This window comes from Lampetra fluviatilis, chromosome 59 (genome assembly GCF_964198595.1).
Source record: "Lampetra fluviatilis chromosome 59, kcLamFluv1.1, whole genome shotgun sequence".
Classification (NCBI taxonomy): Eukaryota; Metazoa; Chordata; class Hyperoartia; order Petromyzontiformes; family Petromyzontidae; genus Lampetra; species Lampetra fluviatilis.
The window spans coordinates 1,642,874-1,660,495 of record NC_136333.1 but is presented as its reverse complement, the minus strand read 5'-3'; the positions used below and the strand labels follow the sequence as shown (position 1 = coordinate 1,660,495).

Below are 17,622 nucleotides of genomic sequence, written 5' to 3'. Positions count from 1 at the left end.
CACACACGCTCACCCACACGCGTACTCACCCACTCACTCACACACACGCTCACCCACACTCACCCGCCAGCTCACCCACACACTCACCCCACACGCACACTCACCCACTCACTCACACACACGCTCACCCACTCACTCACTCGCACACACGCTCACCCACTCACTTCGCACGCATACCCACCCGCCTGCTCACACACGTACTCACTCACTCGCACACTCACTCACTCGCACGCGTACTCACCCGCCAGCTCACTCACACACACACTCACTCACTCACCTGCACACTCACGCGTGTACTCACCCACTCACTCGCACGCACACTCACCCACTCACTCACCCACTCACTCACACGCACGCTCACCCGCACGCACACTCACCCACCAGCTCACCCACACACACGCTCACCCGCACGCGTACTCACCCACTCACTCACTCACACACACGCTCACACCACACGCGTACTCACCCACTCACTCATTCACCCACTCACTCACACGCGTACTCACCCACTCACTCACCCACACACCCGCACGCGTACTCACCCGCCTGCTCACCCACACACTCACCCACACACTTGCACGCGTACTCACCCACACACCCACCTGCTCACCCACCCACCCACCCACACACCCGCGTACTCACCCACTCACACACACACTCACCCACACACTCGCACACACACTCACCCGCCTGCTCATCCACCCACCCACTCACTCGCACACTCACACACACACTCACTCACACACTCACCCGCACGCGTACTCACCCGCCAGCTCACTCACCCACCCACACACTCACTCGCACGCACGCACACACTCGCGCACACTCACTCGCGCACACACACTCGCACACACTCATCCACCCGCACTAACCCACACTCACACCCACCCACACACTCACACCCATCCACACACTCACACCCATCCACACTCACACTCACCCGCACACTCACCCACCCACACTCACTCACCCACACACTCACTCACCCACCCCCTGACCCACACAAGGGGTTCAGTGTAACAGAATCAGATTTTTCTTTAACGAGGTCTTGCTCGTGGTGGTGACGAGGTGGTGGTGGTGGTTGTGGTAATGACGGTGGTGGTTGTGGTGGTCGCGGTAATGACGGTGGTGGTCGTGGTAATGACGGTGGTGGTCGTGGTAATGACGGTGGTGGTTGTGGTAATGACGGTGGTGGTCGTGGTAATGACGGTGGTGGTCGTGGTAATGACGGTGGTGGTCGCGGTAATGACGGTGGTGGTCGTGGTAATGACGGTGGTGGTCGTGGTAATGACGGTGGTGGTCGTGGTAATGACGGTGGTGGTCGTGGTAATGACGGTGGTGGTCGTGGTAATGACGGTGGTGGTCGCGGTAATGACGGTGGTGGTCGTGGTAATGACGGTGGTGGTTGTGGTAATGACGGTGGTGGTTGCGGTAATGACGGTGGTGGTCGTGGTAATGACGGTGGTGGTCGTGGTAATGACGGTGGTGGTCGTGGTAATGACGGTGGTGGTCGTGGTAATGACGGTGGTGGTCGTGGTAATGACGGTGGTGGTCGTGGTAATGACGGTGGTGGTCGCGGTAATGACGGTGGTGGTCGTGGTAATGACGGTGGTGGTTGTGGTAATGACGGTGGTGGTTGCGGTAATGACGGTGGTGGTCGTGGTAATGACGGTGGTGGTCGTGGTAATGACGGTGGTGGTCGTGGTAATGACGGTGGTGGTTGCGGTAATGACGGTGGTGGTCGTGGTAATGACGGTGGTGGTCGTGGTAATGACGGTGGTGGTTGCGGTAATGACGGTGGTGGTCGTGGTAATGACGGTGGTGGTCGTGGTAATGACGGTGGTGGTCGTGGTAATGACGGTGGTGGTCGTGGTAATGACGGTGGTGGTCGTGGTAATGACGGTGGTGGTCGTGGTAATGACGGTGGTGGTCGTGGTAATGACGGTGGTGGTCGTGGTAATGACGGTGGTGGTCGTGGTAATGACGGTGGTGGTTGTGGTAATGACGGTGGTGGTCGTGGTAATGACGGTGGTGGTCGTGGTAATGACGGTGGTGGTTGTGGTGGTTGCAGGAGGATGGCGACTTCCTGGTGAGGGAGTCGATGACGAGCCGCGGCCAGTACGTCCTCACGGGGCTGCAGCAGCAGCATGGCAAGCACCTGCTGCTCGTCGACCCCCACGGAGTGGTGACTCACACGCTACGCTCACACGCTCGCTCACCCGCTCGCTCACCCGCACAAACGCTCACCCACACAAACGCTCATCCGCACAAACGCTCACCTGCACAAACGCTCACCCGCACAAACGCTCACACTCACCCGCTCGCTCACACTCACCCGCTCGCTCACCCGCACAAATTGTGCGGGTGAGCGTTTGTGCGGCACAAACGCTCACCCGGACAAACGCTCATCTATTGCCCCCCCCCCCCACCAGCTCTCCCATGTGCACACTCCCGCCCGCTCAACAACCTGAACGCTGTCCCACCTGAACACTCATTCACCTTCCTGGTCGCCCCACTCCGACCCCCCCTGTTGACCCCCCCCCCCCCCCGCTGTGTGCGAGCGCAGGTGCGCACCAAGGACCGCCGCTTCGACAGCGTCAGCCACCTGATTGGCTATCACCGTGACAACCAGCTGCCAATCATTTCAGCCGGGAGCGAGCTGTCTCTGAAACAGCCGGTGGAGCGCCAGACGTGACGGTGTCGCTCGCCCGCCGTGCAGCGCAGTCACACGTGACCAGCAGTCACGTGACCAGCAGTCACACGTGACCAGCACACCCACACGTGACCAGCAGTCACACACGTGACCAGCACTCGCGTGACCAGCAGTCACGTGACCAGCAGTCACGTGACCAGCAGTCACACGTGACCAGCACACTCACACGTGACCAGCAGTCACACACGTGACCAGCACTCGCGTGACCAGCACACACGTGACCAGCACTCACACGTGACCAGCACACTCACGTGACCAGCGCAGTCACACGTGACCAGCACACACGTGACCAGCACTCACGTGACCATCACCATCACTCACAATTGACTGACTAGCACACTCATGTGACCATCACCATCACTCTCACGTGACCATCACTCACACGTGACCAGCACACTCACGTGACTGATTAGTGCACTCACGTGACCATCACTCACACGTGACCAGCACTCACACGTGACCATCACTCACACGTGACCAGCACACTCATGTGACCAGCACTCACACGTGACCATCACTCACACGTGACCAGCACACTCACGTGACTGACTAGCACACTCACGTGACCATCACTCACACAATTACACACACACACGTGTAACAATTAGTCACACGTGACCACCGCTGTCATACGAGTGACGGCCACTCACACATCTGACTGCCACGCTGATACGCGGACTCCACACGAGTGTAAGGATTGGTCACACGCGACTACCTCTTACGTGACGTGTTTAACGACGTTGACATGCGACTACACACGCACGTGTGTCGTGCTGTCGCCACAATTACACATGTTAAGACTCGCACACACACACGTGTTGTGCGAGGCTGTGGCTACTACTGCACACACGTACGTGTCGCTGAAACTGCCACACACATGACACTAACTGCTACACACACGCACATGTAATGCTGTTACTGCTACACACACACGCGTGTGCGAGGCTGTATATACAAGTGACACTAACTACACACGCGACCATGTAAATACACGCGTGTGACTCTTTAACCGTGCACCGTCACGCGCATCGTCTAAACCATCACCCCAGATTGAGCACAAGCGTTCCCAGCCTTCAGGAGACGCCAGGGGGGGTGTGGTGTGTGTGCCACGCGGCTTTTGCAAGTCCTTTGGGAGTGAAACACGTGGGTTTCCGTGGGTCTCTGAAGGCCTCTAACAGAGTTGCAGCGGTTCCCAAACCGTGGGGGTCGCGGGAGATTATCACGGGCAGAGGGTCGCGGGAACAGTGAAAGTACATGTTTTTTTATTTTTAAATTAATGACAATACATCTCTCGTTACTGACAAAGTGAACGAGATTACTCCATGCACGTGGTTGTGCTGCTGCTGCTGCTGCTGGTATGGTTGGTGTGGTGTGGTTTGGTGTGTTAACCGCAGTGCTTCGCAACCTCCCCTGCGCCACGTGCTCAAACTCTCCAACTCCGCTGCATCTCCACACAACTAAAGCAACACGGCTGTCGAGAATGGTGGGGGATGCTTTGCAGGCGAGAGAGAATTCATGATCCCTCCCTTCCGCTGATCTCCTGCAGAGCAACAAAGCCAAGTGGGGCTACCAGGGCAGGCATCTGCCCAACTGCATGAGCGTGTATATCTGTGGGGAGCGGTGGTGCAGCGGTTAGCGCGCTGCGCGACAAACTTGGCGACCCGAATTCGATTCCCGCTCACGGCCAACATCAGGGACGATTATCTGATCCGGACCTGGGCCTCGCCTAGATCGACTCAGCCTCAAATGAGTACCTGGTGCAGTGCGTAAAAAACATCGCCGCTAGGGAGACAAAGGCGGCCGGGCGTGGTGTTGGCCACATACGTGTCACAATATGTGTGTGGCCACCCAGTGTTCGGTCCCCGCTCACGGCCAACACCCGCGACGGTTATCTGAACCGTTCCTGGTCCTCCCCTAGGTCGACTAAGCCTCAAATGAACACCTGGTGCGGTGTGTAAAAATCATCACTACTGGGGAGACAAAGGCGGTCGGGCATGGGCACCCATCCCCTGGAGTAGCGTGCCAGCCTTCATCGGTGCCGGCTAACGGCACTTCCTCCAACATTCTGTTGAGGCTACACGGGGGTTTGTCCATGTCTCTGCATCTGTTCCTGCCCAAGCGCGCACCCACCCTAACAACCTTCACAAACAGGGCCGCTTCCTCTGACACGCGCGGTGCTCGGGGTGATGTTCACAATGGGGAGGGGGGGGGGGTTCGCTGTTATTGGACAAGGGTTGGGGAGTTGGCGCGCGTGCATCCTCCACACGTCACCAGCAGGCACCACCGCCGATCACCCACGGCGCCGATCACCCACGCAGCCGATCACCCACGCAGCCGATCACCCACGCAGCCGATCACCCACGGCGCCGATCACCCACGCCGCCGATCACCCACGCAGCCGATCACCCACGCCGCCGATCACCCACAGCGCCTCACTGGGCATGGAACTCTGGCTACTCGGTGGGTGGCGGGGGGGGGGGTCTTGAGCGGGGTGCGTTTGGGAACCCCTGTGGTGAGACGGCCGCAGATTCGGGGGTTACGAGGGGGGCAGCAAGTGCCCCCCTGCTCCCGCTCGCTAGTAATGGACCGCGGCGCGCGCATGTCAATAAGGAGACCGTGCGGACTCGCCGCCAACTCGCACCCGCCGCGTCCCCCCCGTCACCCCCCCAGGACGCACGGCCTGCGGGGAGGGGGGGGCTCTGCCAAACCCATGGTGCCCCCCACTCGCTCGCAAACCTAACGTTGCCGCCGCCCCCCCCCCCACGCCGCCTCCTCCCCCCGCCGCCTCCTCTCTTTGTAACCTCCTGTTTATTTATTAAATGTATTTTCTGGAAGCTTTCGAGTGGCCTGCGTCGTTGTCTGCTGCGTTGTTGCCTGCTGCGTCGTCGCCCGCTGCGCTGTTCTCTGCGTCGTTGTCCGCGCCGGCCGACGGCTCGCTAGAAGGTGACGACACGGGGGGCCCTGACGGCCCGAGGGGCTTTGGCGGCCGCGGCCGCAGCTTCGGCCTCCAGGGCCGGGTCGGCGTCGGCGCTGCCGCCCCCCTCCCACACGGTGAGCGTCAGCGCCGACGCGGCGCCACCTGCACGCGGAGGCACGGAGATGTGACCGACCTGGGGGCGGCGGGTGACACGGAGATCGACAAAAGGGACAGAGACGGTGGTGGAGGTGGACGTTGTTGGGATGGTGGAGGAGACGGACGATGGAACGGGTAGAGACGGTGGTGCCAGACAGGGGGGGGGGTGGAGATAGAAACGGTGGAAGAGGTGGACGCACGGCCGTCACGAGGAGACGAGTGGAGGAGGTGGTGGCGCAAGGAGACACAAACACGGGGGGGAGGTGGCTCCGGCTTCACTCACCGCGCTTCGCCAGGGGGCAGTCCTTGTGGAAGTGCTCCACAGAACCGCACTCCCGGCAGCCACCGCCTACAGACACGGGGTCACGGTGAGCGGGTGGGGTCGTGGGGTCACGGTGAGCGGGTGGGGTCGTGGGGTCAGGGTGAGCGGGTGGGGTCGTGGTGAGCAGGTGGGGTCGCGGGGTCAGGGTGAGCGGGTGGGGTCGTGGGGTCACGGTGAGCGGGCGGGGTCACGGTGAGCGGGTGGGGTCGTGGGGTCACGTGAGCGGGTGGGGTCGCGGGGTCAGGGTGAGCGGGTGGGGTCGTGGGGTCAGGGTGAGCGGGTGGGGTCATGGGGTCACGGTGAGCGGGTGGGGTCGTGGGGTCAGGGTGAGTGGGTGGGGTCGTGGTGAGCAGGTGGGGTCACGGGGTCAGGGTGAGCGGGTGGGGTCACGGTGAGCGGGTGGGGTCATGGGGTCACGGTGAGCGGGTGGGGTCGTGGTGAGCAGGTGGGGTCGCGGGGTCAGGGTGAGCGGGTGGGGTCGTGGGGTCACGGTGAGCGAGTGGGGTCATGGGGTCAGGGTGAGCGGGTGGGGTCGTGGGGTCACGGTGAGCGGGGGGGTCGTGGGGTCACGGTGAGCGGGTGGGGTCGCGGCGAGCAGGTGGGGCGGTGGTAATGGTTGTGTTGGGGAGTGGTGATGGCGAGTGTGGTTGTGGAATGGTGAAGTGGCAGTCCTGGCAGTGAGCGGAGGTGGTGGTGAGCATGGTGTCGACGTGCATGGCGGCCGAATGTAGTGTTGGTGAGCGGAGCGGTGAGCGGAGCGGTGAGCGGAGCGGTGAGCGGTGTGGTGAGCGGTGTGGTGAGCGGAGTGGTGAGCGGTGTGGTGAGCGGAGTGGTGAGCGGTGTGGTGAGCGGTGTGGTGAGCGGTGTGGTGAGCGGTGTGGTGAGCGGTGCGGTGAGCGGTGTGGTGAGCGGTGTGGTGAGCGGAGTGGTGAGCGGTGGGGTGAGCGGTGTGGTGAGCGGTGGGGTGAGCGGTGGGGTGAGCGGTGTGGTGAGCGGAGTGGTGAGCGGTGGGGTGAGCGGTGTGGTGAGCGGTGGGGTGAGCGGTGTGGTGAGCGGAGTGGTGAGCGGAGTGGTGAGCGGTGTGGTGAGCGGTGGGGTGAGCGGTGTGGTGAGCGGAGTGGTGAGCGGTGGGGTGAGCGGTGTGGTGAGCGGAGTGGTGAGCGGTGGGGTGAGCGGTGTGGTGAGCGGTGTGGTGAGCGGAGTGGTGAGCGGTGTGGTGAGCGGTGGGGTGAGCGGTGTGGTGAGCGGAGTGGTGAGCGGTGGGGTGAGCGGTGTGGTGAGCGGAGTGGTGAGCGGTGGGGTGAGCGGTGTGGTGAGCGGAGTGGTGAGCGGTGGGGTGAGCGGTGTGGTGAGCGGTGGGGTGAGCGGTGGGGTGAGCGGTGGGGTGAGCGGTGGGGTGAGCGGTGTGGTGAGCGGAGTGGTGAGCGGTGGGGTGAGCGGAGTGGTGAGCGGTGGGGTGAGCGGAGTGGTGAGCGGTGTGGTGAGCGGTGTGGTCAGGGCCTCACCCGTTGCGTAGAGGCCCCTGGGGTTGTCCGGGCATGAGCGAGAGAGGTGACCCATCTCTCCGCAGATGAAACACTTGGCGAAGGGCAGCTCCCCTGTGCGCACACCGCAACACTCGCCCGTCACTCGCCCGTCACTCGACACAACAGCGAGTGTGGTGGTTCGAGAGTGGTGTGTGCCGAGTGTGCGCGGTGGGTTGCGAGTGGGTGGTTCGTGCGGGTTGGTGGGTGCCTGGCGTGGGCGAGTGCGGTCGGTGAGTGGTCGGTGAGCGGTCGGTGAGTGGTCGGTGCGATTGGCGCGAGAGTGGGTGGCGAGCGTGGCGAGTACCGGCGAGGGCGTCTATCCGAGCTCTGCAGGCCCCCAGCTCGTGCTCCGTGGAGCCGCAGCGGAAGCAAATGCCGGCACCGGACTCGGGGTCGCGTGGGCAGTCGGCCACGCCGTGGCCTGGCTCCCGGCACTGGAAACACACCTGGGGCACCGCACACCATGCGCACACCGACTCTCAACCACGTCCTCAACCACAACGCACTTTTAATCACGTCCTCAACCGCAACGCATTCTCACCGCGCTCTCACCAGAACCACACTCTTGCCGACGCCGCACTCACGCACTCACTCACGCACTCACGCACGCACTCACTCACACACTCACGGACTCACTCACTCACTCACGCACTCACTCACTCACTCACGCACTCACTCACTCACTCACGCACTCACTCACTCACGCACTCACGCACTCACGCACTCACGCACTCACTCACTCACGCACTCACTCACGCACTCACTCACGCACTCACTCACGCACTCACGCACTCACGCACTCACGCACTCACGCACTCACTCACGCACTCACTCACGCACTCACTCACTCACGCACTCACTCACTCACGGACTCACGCACTCACTCACGCACTCACTCACGCACTCACTCACGCACTCACTCACGCACTCACGCACTCACGCACTCACTCACTCACGCACTCACTCACGCACTCACTCACTCACGCACGCACTCACTCACTCACGCACTCACTCACTCACGCACTCACTCACTCACGCACTCACTCACTCACGCACTCACTCACGCACTCACTCACGCACTCACTCACTCACGCACTCACTCACTCACTCACGCACTCACGCACTCACTCACTCACTCACGCACTCACGCACTCACGCACTCACTCACTCACGCACTCACGCACTCACTCACTCACTCACTCACGCACTCACGCACTCACTCACGCACTCACTCACTCACTCACGCACTCACGCACTCACGCACTCACTCACTCACTCACTCACGCACTCACGCACTCACTCACTCACTCACTCACGCACTCACGCACGCACTCACGCACGCACGCACTCACTCACGCACGCACGCACTCACTCACGCACTCACTCACTCACTCACTCACGCACTCACGCACGCACTCACGCACGCACGCACTCACTCACGCACGCACGCACTCACTCACTCACTCACGCACTCACTCACGCACGCACGCACTCACTCACGCACGCACTCACTCACTCACGCACGCACTCACGCACTCACTCACGCACTCACGCACTCACGCACTCACGCACGCACGCACGCACGCACTCACTCACGCACTAACTCACGCACTCACTCACTCACGCACTCACTCACGCACTCACTCACGCACTCACTCACGCACTCACTCACGCACTCACTCACACACTCACGCACACTCACGCACTCACCCACGCACTCACCCACGCACTCACCCACACACTCACTCACGCACTCACGCACGCACTCACGCACGCACGCACTCACTCACGCACGCACTCACTCACTCACTCACGCACTCACGCACACTCACGCACTCACCCACGCACTCACTCACGCACTCACTCACGCACTCACTCACACACTCACGCACACTCACGCACTCACCCACGCACTCACCCACGCACTCACCCACACACTCACTCACACACTCACGCACTCACTCACGCACTCACTCACGCACTCACGCACTCACTCACGCACTCACGCACTCACTCACGCACTCACTCACGCACTCACTCTCACTCACGCACTCACGCACTCACTCACGCACTCACTCAGTCACTCACTCACTCACGCACTCACGCACGCACGCACGCACGCACTCACGCACTCACACACTCACTCACGCACTCACTCACTCACGCACTCACTCACTCACGCACTCACTCACTCACGCACTCACGCACTCACTCACGCACTCACTCACGCACTCACTCACGCACTCACTCACGCACTCACGCACACACTCTCACTCACTCACGCACTCACTCACACACTCACACACTCACACACTCACGCACTCACGCACTCACTCACACACTCACTCACACACTCACTCACTCACACACTCACTCACTCACACACACACTCACTCACACACTCACTCACTCACTCACACACTCACTCACTCAGTCACGCACTCACTCACGCACTCACTCACGCACTCAAGCACGCACTCACGCACGCACTCACGCACTCACTCACGCACGCACTCACGCACTCACTCACTCACTCACGCACACACTCACGCACTCACTCACGCACGCACTCACGCACTCACGCACGCACTCACTCACGCACTCACTCACGCACTCACTCACACACTCAGTCACTCACTCACGCACTCACGCACTCACTCACGCACTCACGCACTCACTCATACACTTACTCAGTCACTCACCCACACACTCACTCACACACTCACGCACTCACTCACGCACTCACTCACGCACTCACTCACACACTCACTCACACACTCACTCACTCACTCACACACTCACTCACACTCACTCACGCACTCACTCACGCACTCACTCACGCACTCACTCAGTCACTCACTCAGTCACTCACTCAGTCACTCACTCAGTCACTCACTCACGCACTCACTCACGCACTCACTCACGCACTCACGCACGCACGCACGCACGCACTCACTCACGCACTCACTCACACACTCACTCACGCACTCACGCACGCACTCACGCACTCACGCACTCACTCACGCACTCACGCACTCACGCACTCACGCACTCACTCACGCACTCACGCACACACTCTCACGCACTCACGCACTCACTCACGCACTCACTCACACACTCACTCACTCACTCACACACTCACTCACTCACACACTCACTCACTCACTCAGTCACGCACTCAAGCACGCACTCACGCACTCACTCACGCACTCACTCACTCACTCACACACTCACTCACTCACTCACACACTCACTCACTCACTCACACACTCACTCACTCACACACTCACTCACTCAGTCACGCACTCACTCACTCACTCACGCACTCAAGCACGCACTCACGCACGCACTCACGCACTCACGCACTCACTCACGCACTCACTCACGCACTCACTCACTCGCGCACACACTCACGCACACACTCACGCACTCACTCACTCACTATCTCACGCACGCACTCACGCACGCACTCACTCACGCACTCACTCACGCACTCACGCACTCACTCACACACTCACTCACACACTCAGTCACACTCAGTCACTCACTCACGCACTCACGCACTCACGCACTCACGCACTCACTCACGCACTCACGCACTCACTCACGCACTCACGCACTCACTCACTCACTCACGCACGCACTCACTCACGCACTCACGCACTCACTCACTCACTCACGCACGCACTCACTCACTCACACACTCACTCACTCACGCACTCACACACTCACTCACGCACTCACTCACTCACACACCGGATGAGAACCCGCGCCACCACCGCACTCTCACTTCGCGCCACACCCTCGCCCCCTGGGACCCCCCCCCCCCACCGTGGCCGCACCCTGGGACCCCCCCCCCCCACCCCCGCCGTGGCCCACCATGTTCCCCAGCTTCTTGTGCTGCCTCCGCAGTCTCCGCTCCTCGCGCCGCCGCTCCCTCTTCCCCGCGGTGGCGGCGTCCACCCCGGCGCCGTCGCCCGCTCCCCCCGCCCTTGCCGCGCGCTGCGCCGCCAGGAACCCGTTCACGTCCGGGTCCTCGTACTTTGCCTTCTTTGCCTTTTTCCGCGTCTCCTGGTTCTGTTCCCGCGTCTCCTGGTTCTGTTCCTGCTGCTGCACCTCCCACGGAGTGGCGTCTCCCGGCCGCTTCCTGTGCGCGTTGTTAGCGCGCGCCCAGCGCGTCATGGCCCCCCCCGCTCCTCCGACACCACCTACAGGGCGACAACAACCACCACATGGTTCATACACCCACCACAACCACCACCTACAGGGCGACAACCACCACCACATGATTTCGATTTAAAGCTTTCGTGACTGCAGGGATTCATCTTCTTGGTTCTTTCGGTAAAGTCACATCGAAGGGAAGTAATAATAAAAATAAAAATAATAAAATAATTCTCACGACGTTTCCCTTCTACGTGATTTTACCGAAAGAACCAAGAAGATACACCACCACATGGTTCATACACCCACCACAACCACCACAACGAACAACCACCACCACGGGCTTCATAAACCCACCACAACCACCACCTACAGGACGAAAACCACCACCACCACGGTGTTAACACAACCGCTGTTAGCCACTAAGTGGTGAAGTCACACCGGTGATTGTGCCGTGAGGTGTCAAAGGCCCTCTGGCAGGCGGTCACGGAACTGACCCTGGTGGTGCAATGGGTTGACTGATGGAGATGACCGGCAGATTCACCACCAGCTGTGCTCGCACTGTGCCACCTTTCTGCGTTTTATCCGCCCGGCGCTCCGCTCGTTGTTGTGAGTGTCGCTCCTCCGCCCTCCGTTGTTGCTGGAGGGCGACTGCCTCCAACTGCCCAGTAGCGTCCTTCACGAGCCTCCTCCACGGAGGCCGATCTTGACACCGCTGGTGCCGGTCATCGGCAAGTCCACTCAGCTGCACATCCTCCTGTACCACATCACTCCATCTCTTCTCCTGCCTGTGCGGTGCCCATTTAGCCCTCTCGATCCGGCCAAAACAGAAGCTGCTTGGGCATGCGGTGGCTGGGCATGCGGGCTACGTGACCAAGCCAACGCAGCCTCGCCTGCCGGAGGAGCTCACTTGATGGGACTGTCCAGATCTTTCAATGATCTGTGAGCTGCTCACACAAACCAGCCCGGTTAAACCCAGGATTGGTTTGTAGGCAGGCCTGTCTGAATGTTTATAACCGGCGCAGATGTTCTTTGAGAGGGCTCCACGTTTTCACAAGAATGAGGAGCCATAACCGTGACTGGGAAGACCCGAAGCTTCACACGGAGCGACAAACCACACGGAGCGACAAGCCAAACTTAGCTTCCACACAGCGTTACGAAGCTGATGAGAGACCTCCTGCTGCCAAACCGGATCTGGGTCGTGAGCACACTGCCCACACTGCTGCAGCAGTAGGGCTGAACGATGAATCGATTTCAAATAAAAATTTGAAACAATGCGATTAGCAAATCGCAAAGGCTGCGATTTTTGGCGATTTCAAAAGTCCTGTTACTTTCTTATTGGAATTGTTTTATTTGTTATTAGAACTTTATTTATTTAACTTAACAATTGTTTTATGTTTGATTGTTCTACTTCAATTAAAACATTTTTATAAATACATGTTGGAAGCAATTCATATCATTTAAGTTCTCATCCTTGCATTAGAATATTTCGAGCAGTTAATATTTTGATGGTACAGTATCATGTAGTAATGCTCCATCACACGTTTTAAAATCTATTACACAGTGAATATGGAACTGAAGCTCGACTTTAAAAAATGTAATCGCAAATCAAATCGCAAAATCTGTCGGTAAAATCGCAACTAGATATTTCCCCCAAATCGTTCAGCCTTCTTCTGCAGCACCCTCTCAACAAGCTGCGTCATCGCTCACGGGAAGTGGAGGGAGGGAAAACGACGAGGCGAGGCCCTTGGTGTTTGTGGGGCTGATGGCGAGGAGGCCCCATCTCTTCGTAGCGCGGTCACGGATCAGCAACAACAACTCCAACTCACACCATTGGTACCTCATTTGCCAGTAAAAAAAACATGATAATTGTTTTTTTACCCTTTAATCTGGCAACAAAAACTGACACATTTTTTACGAGGAGTCATGTTTGCATTGACCACAATACCTGCAGTCGGAATGCAAAGAAAAAACATAACTCTGATAATGTATGCACTGTCCTTGTAGTTGATTGGTCCACACCCGAGACAGCTTTCCTTAGTCTCACATGGGTTGGACCAGATGACGCCAAAAGGCGCACAACTCAAAGACAATGCACCATCAGAGTATGAGAGCTCGGGGTAAGAATTTACACCATTGGTACCTCATTTGCCAGTAAAAAAAACATGATAATTGTTTTTTTACCCTTTAATCTGGCAACAAAATTGACACCTTTGCATACATTATCAAATTTCGATTTAAAGCTTTCGTGACTGCAGGGATTCATCTTCTTGGTTCTTTCGGTAAAGTCACGTAGAAGGGAAATAATAAAATAATAAAAATAAAACATAATAAAATAATTCTCACGACGGCTGATTGCGTTGTGGCCGAAACGTCGTGATAATTATTTTATTGTTTTATTTTTATTATTTTATTACTTCCCTTCTACGTGACTTTACCGAAAGAACCAAGAAGATACATTATCAGAGTTATGTTTTTTGTTTGCATTATGACTGCGGGTATTGTGGTCTATGCAAACTTGACTCCTCGTAAAAAAGGTGGCAGTTTTGTTGCCAGATTAAAGGGTAAAAAAACTATTATCAATTATCAACAACTCCAACTCTTTGGTTTTTTCGGTAAAGTCACAAAAAACACACAAAGAGTATGGGCCCTTGCAGTCACGAAAACTTCAACAACTCCAACGCCAGCTATTACCAGTTTAACACCTACTAAGTCGGCTTTCGCGACCAATATAATCCACAATAAAGGTGTTTTGGGGATAGGGGCCGTCCATAAATGACGTCACGCGATTTTGGGCGATTTTTGACCCCCCCAAAATAAAACATGCTTCAAATCGCTTTAAACTATTGTCATTGTAGTGCGTATTTAATGTGGCGCTGCACTCTGATGTTGTAAGAGAAAACATTTATTAAAAAGTCTATTTAATTAATTAGAACGTGTTGTCTATATTTATTTAAAGTTGCGCTTTTTGATGTGACGTCACATTTCTCCCCCCCCTAGGTGCGTGACGTCATTTATGGACGGCCCCTTAGATCGCGTATGTGTCGTTAAACCCGCCACCACCTTATACAGCTAATTAGTAAGGTTCGTCACGTAAACAGAACATGCCGATTGTCATGCACAGAACAAGATCGTTGACCAACAGGGGGCCATTCCTCAGAGGTCGCAACCGGGTACCCGATACCCGTACCCTACCCGATACCCGGCTACTCGTACCCGGCCGGGTACGAGTAGCCGTGAGTCACTGGTGAGTAACCGTTTGTCACTCATTTCGGGTAGGGCACGGGTAGGGCACGGGTAGGGTACGGGTACACATTTGCGACCCTGGTGCGGCCGGGTACGGGTAAGGAATCAAAACGCGTTTGCGACCTCTGCCATTCCTTGAACGCAGCCTGGGTGGGCATCGATCATCGTCCCGCTTTGAAGCCCCATACCGGTTGGAACTTCCACCCGCACACAACCACCACGAACCACGAGGCCTCATACACCCACAGGGCGGCAAAACCACAACCACCAAAGCTACAGGGAATATTCGTAGGTTTTTTCGGTAAAGTCACGTAGGTAAAAAATTTAAATTTATAAAAGTAAAATCACGACGTTTATTTTTATTTTATTAATTTTAATTGTTCACCTACGTGACTTTACCGAAACAACCTAAGAATATGAATCCTTGCAGTCACGAAAGCTTCAAATCTAGAGCTACAGGGAACACCACCAACCACCCCACCACCACCACCACGGCACCACCACCACCACGCACCACCACCACCACGGCACCACCACCAGCACGGCACCACCACCACCACCGGGTCTCTCACCTCGCAGTGTTCTCACGCCGCGAGTGGCCTCTCTCCCTACTTCTTACTCCTCGACGTTTCGCTCCGATCTCTCCTCTCTCTTCTCTCCTCTCGCTCGCTCCCCTATCCGCCCTCTCCTCCACACGTGGGCAGTGGAGGAACTGACGTGATGGGAGGCCTCGTGACGTATATAATGAGACTCGCGTGGCGGCGGCCATGTTGGGTAGGGGTGACCCTCCCCCTCCTCTCGCGTGGCGGACATGTTGGGTAGGGGTGACCCTCCCACCACTCACACACACCCCCCCCCATCCGCCATCCTCTCCCGCCCGCGACTCTTGCAGGACGACCCCCCCGGGCCTCGCGCTTGAACCTCAACCGGCGGCCATGTTGGGTAGGGGAAGTGCGTGACGTCATCACGAGTTGACGTGCGCGCGCGGATGGCGTCACGCGACTGCGGGGAAACTTCCTCCCGTTGGCCACGCCCACTACCCAGGTAGCCCCGCCCCCGTGCTTACGTATAATGGACCGTCCATAAATGACGTCACGCAATTTTGGACGATTTTTGACCTCCCCCCCATTCGTCACACGGCGTCACAAAAAGTCAGACCCCCCCTCAAATATGACGTCACAAACTCTGCCCCCCCCCCCCCCAAAAATAAAACATGCTTCAAATCGCTTTAAACTATTGTCATTGTAGTGCGTATTTAATGTGGCGCTGCACTCTGATGTTGTAGGAGAAAACATTGATTAAAAAGTATATTTAATTAAGTAGAACGTGTTGTCTATATTTATTTAAAGTTGCGCATTTTGATGTGACGTCACATTTCTCAAACCCCCCCCCTCGTCACGCATCGTCACAAATGTCTGACCCCCCCCCCCCCTCTAGGTGCGTGACGTCTACTTAATTAGACTTTTTAATAAATGTTTTCTCCTACAACATCAGAGTGCAGCGCCACATTAAATACGCACTGCAATGACAATAGTTTAAAGCGATTTGAAGCATGTTTTATTTGGGGGGGGGGGCAGAGCTTTGTGACGTCATATTTAAGGGGGGGGTCTGACTTTTTGTGACGCCGTGTGACGAGGGGGGGAGTCATGAATCGTCCAAAATTTATGGGCGGCCCCTAAGTAGAAATGTGTCGTAACCCTCCACCACCCGACACAGACACTTAGTCAGGGATTTGTCTCGCAAACAACACGCCAAGTAGATACTCATTCAGCCCACCGGCGTGTTGGAGAGCAAATCCACAACAATGACAATTTGAGTAGTACGACGTTTCGTGGGAATTAGGAGGGCGATTGCACGAAACGTCGCCAATTTTCCACTATACAGTATATTTGTTTCCTAAGGCCCTTCAGCATGGCACCACCAGCCAGCCACAGTCTAGTATGTCATTAGCACGCGGGGAAAGAGTTCAAGTTCAACTTCTTGGTTCTTTCGGTAAAGTCACGTAGAAGGGAAGTAATAAAATAATAAAAATAAAACATAATAAAAATAATTTTATTATGTTTTATAAAATAATACAAATAAAACATAATAAAAATAATTTTATTATGTTTCATTTTTATTATTTTATTGCTTCCCTTCTACGTGACTTTACCGAAAGAACCAAGAAGATGAATCCCTGCAGTCACGAAAGCTTGAAATCGAAAGTTCAAGTTCAAGTTCATTTATTAGGTATAACCCTGTGAGCCATTCGGCTCTCGAATCGGGTGCAACCGCAACAAACAAAAAACACGAACAAAAAACATCTTAAAGTGAATATGTGACTAAGTGCAAACAGAAAATCCATGAAAAGACAGCAAAATATTGCAGAAAACCCACCGTACACCAACGCTGTGTGCAAACATCCCAGTGGGATGCAAAAGGTCTGCGAATGTCCACACGCAACATTCCAAAACAGATGTACGGCACACAACAGATACACACAACGCACATGCACAACATACGTCCGGTACACGCCAGATGTACACACCAAATGTCTACACATCAGATGCGCACAACAGATGTACACAACACATGTACACAC

At 56.6% G+C, this 17,622-nt stretch overlaps 2 protein-coding genes across 2 annotated transcripts in view; one reads left to right on the top strand and one right to left on the bottom strand.

The window, feature by feature from the left end:
• Positions 1 to 5,473, top strand: part of LOC144950751 (SHC-transforming protein 1-like) — a 34,831-nt gene extending 29,358 nt beyond the window's left edge. Inside the window, 2 exon segments of the mRNA XM_078880824.1 lie at positions 2,072 to 2,185; positions 2,567 to 5,473. Of these exon segments, the coding sequence (XP_078736950.1) occupies positions 2,072 to 2,185; positions 2,567 to 2,695 (243 nt within the window). The 3' untranslated portion in view covers positions 2,696 to 5,473.
• A 37-nt stretch (positions 5,474 to 5,510) lies between these two features.
• On the bottom strand, positions 5,511 to 15,734 carry LOC144950750 (zinc finger CCHC domain-containing protein 9-like). The gene is made up of 6 exons (XM_078880823.1): positions 15,614 to 15,734; positions 11,514 to 11,842; positions 7,939 to 8,080; positions 7,614 to 7,706; positions 6,070 to 6,135; positions 5,511 to 5,792 (listed from the first exon to the last, which is right to left on the bottom strand). The coding sequence occupies exons 2-6, from the start codon at positions 11,814 to 11,816 to the stop codon at positions 5,650 to 5,652; spliced, it is 747 nt and encodes a 248-aa protein (XP_078736949.1). The 5' UTR covers positions 11,817 to 11,842; positions 15,614 to 15,734; the 3' UTR covers positions 5,511 to 5,649.
• Positions 15,735 to 17,622: the final 1,888 nt, after the last annotated feature.